At 33.9% G+C, this 10,946-nt stretch overlaps 1 protein-coding gene across 2 annotated transcripts; it reads left to right on the top strand.

Moving 5' to 3' along the window:
- Positions 1–1,969: 1,969 nt before the first annotated feature.
- LOC132313582 (short integuments 2, mitochondrial) lies at positions 1,970–9,695 on the top strand. Of its 2 annotated transcripts, none has more exons than XM_059812415.1 (8): positions 1,970–2,167; positions 2,248–2,352; positions 2,536–2,613; positions 3,938–4,079; positions 4,202–4,272; positions 5,509–5,605; positions 8,159–8,376; positions 9,328–9,695. In XM_059812415.1, the coding sequence occupies exons 1-8, from the start codon at positions 2,003–2,005 to the stop codon at positions 9,580–9,582; spliced, it is 1,131 nt and encodes a 376-aa protein (XP_059668398.1). In that variant the 5' UTR covers positions 1,970–2,002; the 3' UTR covers positions 9,583–9,695. The 2 variants fall into 2 exon arrangements, with proteins under 2 accessions (XP_059668398.1, XP_059668399.1); XM_059812416.1 differs by having other exon boundaries at positions 8,159–8,354; positions 9,328–9,564.
- The last annotated feature ends 1,251 nt before the right edge of the window (positions 9,696–10,946 follow it).

Consider the following 10,946-nt stretch of genomic DNA (forward strand, 5'->3'; position numbering starts at 1 on the left):
TCAATCAACCAATCCACTCATCTTCCTTTATAATCTAACAATTGGAACCCAATTCATTCAAATCCATCGCTTAAATCAAGAGTTCCCAAACCCAAAGTTTCTAGGGTTCATATTATATATATACGTATCTACACATATATATATTGTCATTCTATATAATTACTTGAACTTAAGCCAAGCTTTATTACGGCGTACATCAACCAGTACATCCATCCATCAATTCTCAGCATAATCTCAACACAAATTTGCTAGTTGAATAGAAAGAGAAAAACATTCTCAGATCTGCTGGATAGATTTCATCATCGAAGACTTGTTATTCGCCTCGTCTTTCGTCTCCGCCGGAGCATCCCATTGTTGGTCATCACTTTCGCCGTCTGTCATATTATCCTTCTCTTCTCAAAGCATCGGCAACTTGTTTGTTGGGCACAGAGAGTTTTTCAGGTTTACAAGAGAGGGAAGATTTATAGTTTCACGGGTTAACCCGCTAAAAAGGGGTTTTAATTATTTTTATTTTTATTATTACTGTATTACATAATTTTTTGGGAAAATTACATATAAATGGAGTCAAAGTTCCATATTTACTTAGAAACTGAGTCAAAGTTCCATATTTCTCTAAAATGGATTGCTGAGGTGGCACATGATTTTTTACTGTTTATAAATTGTGGTACCTAAAATACCCTTCCGCGAAGGTACTCTTTTTCTTCGAAGGTACTACTTTTTTGAACTGGAGGTACTACTTTTTGGCGTCCAGATACCATATTTTTTAAACACCCGCGAAGGTACTACTTTTTCTCCGAAGGTACTATTTTTTTGAACTGAAGGTACTACTTTTTTGTTAGGAAAGGGCATTTTAGGCACCACAATTTTCTAAACAGTAAAAAACTATGTGCCACCTCAGCAATCCATTTTAGAGAAATATGGAACTTTGACTCAGTCTCTAAGTAAATATGGAATTTTGACTCCATTTATATGTAATTTTCCCTAATTTTTTTAGGACACCTGTCATATTTTTACTGGCATTGTCAACTAGAAGGACAATGTTTGAGTCCTCGAGTATTGTCCCACGGCAAAATGAAAATCTAAAGAATAAAATAAAATTTTTATATTTAGTTTTTGTCAAAAAGTGATTAAGGGATTTATCTTATCTTTTTTAAATTTTATGGACTAACTTGTACATTATAAAAAAGTAAGAATTAATTTTGCACCAACTCTATCCATAAAGGTTTTTTTTTGCACTTTAACCCTCAATTTTTATAAGATTGTGATTTACGTAACATCTTACAACAAATTGAGATTGTGATTTAAGAAACATCTTACAATAAATTGGTGGTGTGTTAAACAGGCGGTGTTTTGAGTATTTATAGAGAAGAGAAAAAATGTACTCTCTCTGTTCCACAAGTATTGTCATATTTGAGAAATTAGTTTGTGAGTCTCGATTTTTTAAACACTGACATTTTTTTTATGAGACAGGCGGTATAAAGAGAGTGGTTGATGGTGGGTGGCAGTTTCGTTTATGAGTCTGCGTGTAGGTATATGTTTGTGTGCATGATAGCACAAAAGAAAGAGATGATGATAAATTAGAAAGACGAAAAAAAAAAAAACACTAATATGGGTCCATTGAGGGACAGGAGTGTGGTCGGTGAGAGTAATGAATGAAGGGGGTAAAATAGTTATTTTAGTTGGATGATATTTTGAAATAAATGATATTAAAAAATTAAAAATAAATTGTGCTATTGCCGAAAAAGTAAATTTATACTTAAATAATAAATGGATAGCAAATCAAAATTCATTAAAATAAACTAAACTAAAAATAACACCGCCATATATATATTAGCTTTGATAAAAAAAAATTATAACACTAATTTCACCATTAATTAGATTTATGATACAATCATAAATTTAATAAAAAATAATTTTGTTTTTTATTTTTTCTTGTAAGATGATTTAACTGTTAACAGTCGCGCATAGGGTTTAGAAAGTTTCAGAGTAAGAGGAGAGAGATATGGGAGGAGTGAGTAGGATAGTGAAGAAGAGTTTGGGAGAGATGGGATTCAGCATGGATGGTGGAACCATCAACTGGTTCCCGGGCCACATGGCTTCTGCCACTCGGGCCATTCGCCACCGGCTCAAGCTCGCCGACCTCGTCATCGAAGTCCGCGACGCTCGCGTTCGTTCTCTCTTTCAAAACTCTATATATATCTCCTCTCTCTCTCAAATTTCATTTTTTATATTTTATTGCATAAACAGATACCATTATCCTCTGCAAACGAAGACCTCCAGGCTATGCTCTCCTGCAAAAGACGTGTTATCGCTCTCAACAAGAAAGATTTGGCCAATCCCAATATAATGCATGTACTGCTTTCTTTATCAATTACCCATATATACCCATCATAATTTTTGTGTAAATTTTAGTTACTGCTTTTGGGTTTGTATTTTGTGCTTCTAGATTTAGTTTCAGATAAAATATTATGTGAATTATTATCTTACTGTCCATAATTGTGTTGAACACAATGATGATTGGTTTTAACTTGACAGAAATGGACTAGTTATTTTGATTCGCGCAAGCAAGACTGCCTATCGATAAATGCACACAGCAAAAGCTCTGTTAGGAAGGTTAGCTGCTTAGCACTTGCAATTTGAAACACATTGTTAATTTTATGCGAAATATCCCCAAAGTTTATGATTTTAAGACCATTATGATTTATTATAGTACTTGCCTGGTGAACATTATTATATTAGGATTTATTATAGTAATTCCCTGGGTGAATATTATTATCTCATGATATAGCACAGATACACTTTGCATTTTCTTTGGTTCATTTTTTTTGGGGGAAATATAATGTAATGATTTTAGAATCTGCTAGCAATCATGTGAAAAAAATTTCTTTTTCTTCCCATTCTGAACATTTGCCCTATCTTTACTCATAAAATAATAATTATAACAATGAAAACCTATTTTTTGTCAAAGCTACTGCACTTTGGCCAACATTGTATGCTTTAATTAGAGAAGAAGACATATCCTTTTGGAATCCAAAAATTAGAGCTTTTGACACTTGACAATCAAGAAGTCATTTCTGTCCAATAAAATTTGTGCTAGTTTTAGGCCATTTAGTTATTTAAAATTTGAGTCACATCTTCCAGTGATTGAGACAACTCCTAAAAAAACCCTAATTTTCTTCTCAAATCCATTTTTCAGCAATTGACTTGTGATCAAGGCAGATTTTGCTGTCTTCTTATATCCTTTGTTGTTTTCTTTGCATTCTTTGTGCAAACTGCTGGTTATTCTTATTTGGATTGCTTAAATTCCTAAGCATTGCTTTGGATTTCTTTTTCCCGGTAGGTAAATTTACTCACACATGCCCCCACTTAGGCTTGAACCTGAGGGGAGGTCGAGGACATACCATTGGAATTTCCTCTAAACTTCTTTATATATTTTTTTCTTTTTCTTTTTGTAAGAAAAGAAATGCTTGTTATAGAAATAACAACAAACAGAAGCCTAATGCTAGTACAATCACTTCTTTTAAATTATGAACTGTTCAACATTAAACCATCTAATTTGTCTGCTTTATTTAATATGTGCAGATTTCTTTTATTTTTCCTTCTGTTATTCGATTTTTTTTTGGTTGTTTATATAGTTGGGATAAAGTCGTAAGAGTTGAGTTGCTTTCTGGTCAAGAAAGCATCAGCAACTTGTAAGGCGAGTAATGGTCCTTTACACCATGTGCAGTAGTTAGATATCCTTCAGTGACTGCACATGCAGCTTTTGATCTATGTCCAGAACGAAGAATATCATTTATCATGCAATGAATGTCTTAGCTACGGAGTATATGAGATATCTTCAATACATATTCTATGCTTTGAACTTGCTTTAACTTTCATTTTGGTACTCATTCTATGTTTATGAAATTGTATTCTGATTTGTGGTTCTTGTTCAAAGTTGCTGGATCTGGTGGAATTGAAACTGAAGGAAGTAATTTCAAGGGAACCTACTCTCCTGGTTATGGTAGTTGGTGTACCCAATGTTGGCAAGTCGGCTTTAATTAATTCTATCCATCATATCGCGTCAACTCGCTTTCCTGGTAAAGGGTTTCTTTGTTTTTGTGTAATCATTTTGTTCTCCATGGTAGGGGAAATTTGATCTCTAGTGTTTCTGTTCTAAAGCTATTTACATCAATCAATGAGAACTTCTAGTCTTTCTTAGTGCAGCAGAGAACGAAGCGTGCTACAGTGGGACCATTGCCTGGTGTTACTCAAGATATTGCAGGATTCAAGGTCACTTTTTCTAAGTAATTTGTGTTGTTTTGATTTATGGGCATTGATATTTGAGATCCACAAAAGTACTTTTACACCCCAGTTATTCTCTTGTAGAAAAGGAAACGAGCACAACTATTTTTCAAAAGTATTTTCATCCTCCACTGTTGTCCCAAAATATACTGTTGCAGCCCACTTTTAAGGGGTCATTTTTATTTTTGTTATTAAAAAGGTCAAGTCAAGTGTGAGGGTCCTTTAGGGGATTGCAACCACCACTTCCATTTTATATTTATGACACATTCAATCCAAATGAATTCTTAGCTTTTTTCAAGGGAGGGTTTTGATATGAATTTTGTTTAATATTTTTTTCCTATGTGATTTTTGAACAATATGTATTTTAATCTATACTCCTTTAGACCTTTTAATACATCATAAACTTTTTGAAATGAAATAAGCAAACACGTGGAAATCAGTTTTTAAATTTTTCTTTCTTCATTCTTCTTCTACTTTTTTTTTTTTAATTTATGAAAGGGAAATTATCTAGTACTGGCTCGGCCTATATGGAAAACAATAGTCATTTTTATTTTTACTTTTCACTAAGTGGTTGCTCACAGAGTAAAATTTGTTAATAAATAAAAATGATTAATTGACTAACAAGCCAGTGGCTTTGCGGTACCAAGCCCCTACTTCTCAAAGAGAGGCCAGGGGTTTGAGCCTCAGTGGAGGCATGTGTGTGTGACTAACTTGGAAAAAAAAATTTAATTGACCTTTAACCAGTAGCATAAGCCAAATGCTTACTTACCTAAGCATATGATTTTTTAAATCATCATATTTTCTATGTGTCTTCAGTTGCTGAATCTGTTTCAAATGATAAACCTAAAATCCCCAAAGAAATTCTCTGAAGATTGTAGCTTCTCAATAATTATTGATTCCTGCATCTTTCTCTTCTTGGAGAAAGAAGACAAGTTCTGGATCTGATGTCTGGTGTTAACAATAGTAGTTACAGCAGCCAAATTGGCTGAAGAATCTTCTTTTCTTAGACCATTTCTGAATTTTGAACTAAAAGTATTGATTCTCTTTATTTTGTGGGCCATTTTGTAAGTGTTCATGTTTCTGGCATTATGCTGATAAAAGTCCTTCAATTTCACGATCCATCTTGATCATGATACTTCTGTTGTTCTGTTATTCCTTAATCACTTGTTGAATAATATGATGTTTCAATGTTGCATGCTAAATTTGATTTATTTATGCACACAGATCGCCCACAAGCCTAGCATATATGTTTTGGATACACCAGGGATATTGGTCCCCAGTATTCCAGATATAGAAACAGGGTTGAAGCTAGCTCTAGCAGGTATAAATTTTTCTTGGAGTCTGTATTCCCCATCATTTATTTCGAATTTCTTTGACTATTAGATGTGTTTTAACCTAAGTCACATAGAGCGGGAGGGGAAGCGCGAGAGCGGCAAATCCCTAAAAATCTTAGAGCGGGAGCACCGCATTATAAACTTATAAAATATTCATTTATAATAGTAAATATATGTTTTAAATAAATTTCATGCAAATAAAAAGACAGAATAGTGAATCAAATATGATTACATTACAATCAATATAACCTGCTTTATAAAAATGCATAAATTAATCAAACAAGTTGCTTTATAAATAAATAAATAAATAAACATAACAATGAATAGGGCATAACAGAAAAAAAATAATAATAATAAAATAAATAAAAATTATTATTACTTCCAAGCATAAGTGCATAACAACAAAATAATAATAATAATAATAATAATAATAATAATGAATTTCATTCATTTTTATACATTTAACTTGCTTTAAGCTCTCAAGATGACAATCATTGGCTTTGAAATAACAATGTTCAAAAGCAAAAGAAAAAGACAACAATACTTCAGTTTGCAAATTCTACTACTAAACTTTAAAACAGACATGAAGTATCCAAACTTCCAAACCCAAAAGCAAAATGAGACTACTAAAACTAAATGTTAGAGACTATTTTGCTGCAATCTAGTTGATCCGTGGCCTCTTGCCTCGGGAAATTTCCTCTCTACGACTTGTTTGAGACATGTTAACCCCTTGAGTGGATGGCAAAAAAGTACTAAATGTTGCATTATCTAGAGAAGAACTTGAAGCCTCAATCTCATCAGCATAAAGTGTAGCCTGCTCCCTTTTATTGATACTTTCTAAATCATTATCCAAATCATCTTCATAAGCAAATTAACCTTATTTGGTCTGTTTTAGTTGGGGGCAAAACTGAAATTTCTCAAGATTCACATTAAATCCGTGAATTTATTTTCCAAAGTCGTCGAATTCTTGAACAGAATACGCGCTTTTTCCTTACACAATTCGTCGAATTGAATATTAAAAACCGGCGAATTCTTAAATTGAATTTCTGAATTCATAATTTTGAATTTGCGAATTCAAAAACATGAGAGCGTGAATTTTTGGTGAATTCGCTCTCAAAACGCCAATTCGCGCTCGGAGCGATGGAGCGCCAGTGGTTTGAGCGAGACACGAGTACAACATGATACGGACACGGTGATACGGCAAATTTTTAAAAAATAGGTCACGGACACGGCAAGGATACGTCAATATAATAATAATATTTTTTTTTTCCTCAATTTTTAATTTATATGCCTAAACACAACCTATTTAAATTAGTTCCACCAAGTAGCACATATTGTTTTTGAAAAACAGAACGGTTAATATGCCCAAATTCCATTAAAATATATGAGTAAATACTTATATATATATATGTATGTATGTATGTATGTCCAAAATGCGCAATTTTTTTATCCCTCTAACCAAACATGTTGTAAATTACTCTATTATTTATTATGTATATGTCCAACAAAAGGCACATGTTTTTATCCCTCTAACCATGCATGTTTTTTTTTTTTTGATAAGTAAAATTGTATAAAAGCGCTCAGAAGGGGAGCGGAACCCAAGAGAAAAACACAAGACCACAAGGGGCCTCTAAGCCTTCAGAGAGGCCAAAAAATCGACAATCTCCTCTAAAGATCTATGATCTCTTCCTGAAACTCAACAAAAAAGAGTGGAAAGAATAGAGAACTTAAGCATAGAAATTAGCATCTCCTTCCCATCAAAATATCTCCTATTCCTCTCAGGCCATAAACACAACCACACAGAGAGGCGTAGCCCTCTAAGCCTTAACCATACATGTTGAAAGACACGATAAGATTGAAAGCTTCTGATCTTATCCCCTCATTCTCCTTCTTTTACGGTACTGTAACTCTCCATCTCCTTATCTCTCTTCCTCACTCTCTCCTTCATTAATGGTATCAGGGCTCTGATCAGACCTTTTATCTCTCTTCTAGCCATTCCTATCTTATCTTCTCTATCTCTTAATATATTATATATTTATTTTTATCTCAACTTTATGCATCTGGGTTGAACAGATACACATATATACACATCAGCCCGTCGACGTATCAGCAGCGTGTCGACTGCGTATCTGAATTTTTTTTATAAACAAGGACACTTCTATTGCGTATCGGACATGTGTCCCAAGCTTGGACAAGCATGCCCGTATCCGACACTGATACGGCATACCCCCTTGCCGTATCGGTGCTTCATAGCTATTGAGATATGTTCGATTATCAGAGCTTGTTCAACTTGACGTTTATGTAAGATAGTAGTGAGGGTAGGGACGAGACCCAGGGATTTTTCTAACTACTCAGTATCAGCTACATAAGTTCAATTTTTTCATTCTGCTCTAAGTTCAATTTTTCTAACTACTTAGTCTATCCCTTCCTCTAACATTTACTTCAACATGATCGTGTGCATGTGAAGGGATTATTTTTGCTCTTGATGTTATTTGAATCATGCAGCATTTATTTATTTATATTTTATAATGCACATGCAGGGTCCGTGAAAGATTCAGTAGTTGGTGAAGAGCGTATTGCTCAGTACTTATTAGCAGTTTTGAACACTCGGAGCACTCCCCTCCACTGGAAGCGCATAAATGATAGAAGATTTGAGGGGCTTCAACATGAATCTGATGGCAAACATGAGTATAATCTTAAAGATCTTCTGTCAAAAAGGAGGAAGCCATTGGACAGGTCTGATGTACATTACATAGAGGTACTAATGATCTTCCTATTTATGTGAGCTAAAAGGCCAAAGGAATTTCAAATAACTGATAGCCAAGAAGTGTGAACTGAATGTTTCCTGATTACTTTAATCTACCCTTTATTACTTTTAACTGAAAGCATCATACTTAATTATCTTGTTTGTATCATAATAGTTCAGCTTTCTCGATATTTTAATACTCCAATCACTATTTTTTAATGTTTTTTACCACAAGAATACAAGTAAACTCATTGGTGATGAGTGTTGCTTGTGCATCAATCTTTGCAGGTTTGTGTTGCCTTCAGCTGTGATTGAGATTGCGAGTCATAGAGAACTTTTCGGAAATTAGTTATTGGTGTTCACCTTCGACATGTTTTTACTTTTTATCATCCTATATGGTCACTTCTCAGCTGAAAAATTCTACACTACCACATAAAAGGCAACTTGCATCATCACCTGAAGCTTTTGTGGATGAGTGGCGCTGGTTTTTACTAATTTTTTGCTGATCTGTATCCAATTTTATTTACCAGCAAAAACTGGTTTGCATAATTTTTAATTTCCCAGCCAAAAATGATTTTGACATTATTTTGCTGACTAGTTGACATTTGTATCTGGTATCCTCTTGTGTGGATGGATTTGTAGCCTGAAATATATTAAATTAATCAATTCTGTCGTTTATCTTGTTCCATTAGTATATTTTATTTTGTGTTCCCAAGCAAAAATGTTCATCTTTTTCCCATCACTTTAGTTCATGTGTCTGTAATTAAATTCACTGAAATGTGTAAAATTATTCCATTAATACATTCATGGCTGTGGGGGACTTCTAATTCTACTTCATCCGCATGGAACTCCGTCCACTATTTGAAGTTATTATTAGTATGCATTTGAAAATTTTCAGCTGACTTGGTAAATTTCTTCCTCAGTTTCCCGCTTTTGAAATCTCTCTTTTTTTCTTCCTTACAGGATGTTGTTACTGAAGTCCAATGTGCACTTTATGCGTCGCTCTCAGAATTCAGTGGTAATCTGGAAGACGAAGGTGAACTGGAGAGTCTTATAGAACAGCAGTTTGAAGCACTTCAGAAGGCACTGAAAATACCTCAGAAGGCATCAGAAGTTCGCACTGTGGTGTCAAAAAAGTTCCTTACTTTATTTAGGACAGGTAAACTCGGTCCTTTCATCCTAGATGATGTACCTGATACCTCTAATTCTGTATCTTGAAATCCCTTGTCAGGCATATTGTAATTTTCCCCCTTGAATATTTACCGCACTGCCCGCATGTAATCACAACATTGTCTGCCTGAAAAAATGAATATTTTTCTCTAACAGTAAAAGTATTATATCCCATTTTATACTATTATACTGTCATTTTTATTTCATTGCCTTTATATCGAACTAAATCAAATAATAGCACGTCATGGTTATTGTTTGTACTGTAATGAGATTAGGGAACGCAGGAGTGTTTTTCTTTTTCTTTCCTTTTTTAATTTTTATAATAATATTGGGAGTTGAAGGCGTGTTAGGACAGCATAAAATTCTAGTTAATTTTTGGGTAAGCAAAGAACAGAAATTTCTGCAAAATGAATATTGTCTTTGAATAAAGGTGGTGTCATATGGTTGTTTTCTTGTTCCATGATTTGCTTCTTAAGAGTTTGAAGTCATCAATAAACATGCTTATGCGCCTATTGTTACTCTCTCTCGCGTGTGTGTTGAATGAATATAAGGAGTTGTTTCAACGAATGAAGCAAATAAGAAATACGGCTGTGTCTGATTGAATGAAAATGTTAATGTTCACATTGTTAATAGATTAAGAATTTCTTTTTCTAATTACTTATCAAAAAAAAAAAAAAAAAAGAATTTATTTTTCTAAAAAGTCAGGTCTGCAATAATTGTTGACCGAATATAATTCTGGAAATCGAACTCATCAAAACCTACCTCTGAGATGGAACAGTAGTTATGAGTAGAAGCACAAAATAAAATGACTTTTCCATGTAATGAAAAAATAAAAACCTCGATGAGTATAACCCCGGAAGTTTGAAAATCGTTTCCATTACTTATACCCAGGCGAAGTTGTCCATGATATTTCGATCATTTCTATTATTTCGGAGGGTGTGTTCGACTGTATGAAATTGGAATCTTAGAATTAGAATCGGTGGAATTTGAGAAATTTTTTATTCCATTTTTTAATTTTTTTTTCTTAAATTTCACAAATTTCAATTTCAAGCTCGAATTCTATGTAGTCGAACACACCCTTTGAGCGCTTTTTGCACCACAGCTGTAATTTGGGTTTACTGAAATCTCAAATGGAAAAAAACCAAAACTGTCTTTGATTTGTGAGGTGTGTCAAGGAGAGAAATTAACTAGATCAAAAGTTGCATTTTGCCGCCAAGAATTTGGTGAAGATGGAAAGTCATCATCACCAACTTCGTCCTCTTCAATCGTACCTCTGGGTACAGTAGCATCACGGATGAGAATAAACTGCTCAAGAAGGAAAATGGGATATTAAACTCCGAGCTTTCAAGCACCAAAGAGAAGTGTAAAGAGCTAGCTACTCGATTTGGTGCCCATGCGTGGGGACTCAGAGA

This window comes from Cornus florida, unplaced genomic scaffold (assembly GCF_030987335.1).
Source record: "Cornus florida cultivar Cherokee Brave unplaced genomic scaffold, ASM3098733v1 CherokeeBrave_3.0.0_Hap2_Chr06, whole genome shotgun sequence".
In the NCBI taxonomy this organism is placed as follows: domain Eukaryota; kingdom Viridiplantae; phylum Streptophyta; class Magnoliopsida; order Cornales; family Cornaceae; genus Cornus; species Cornus florida.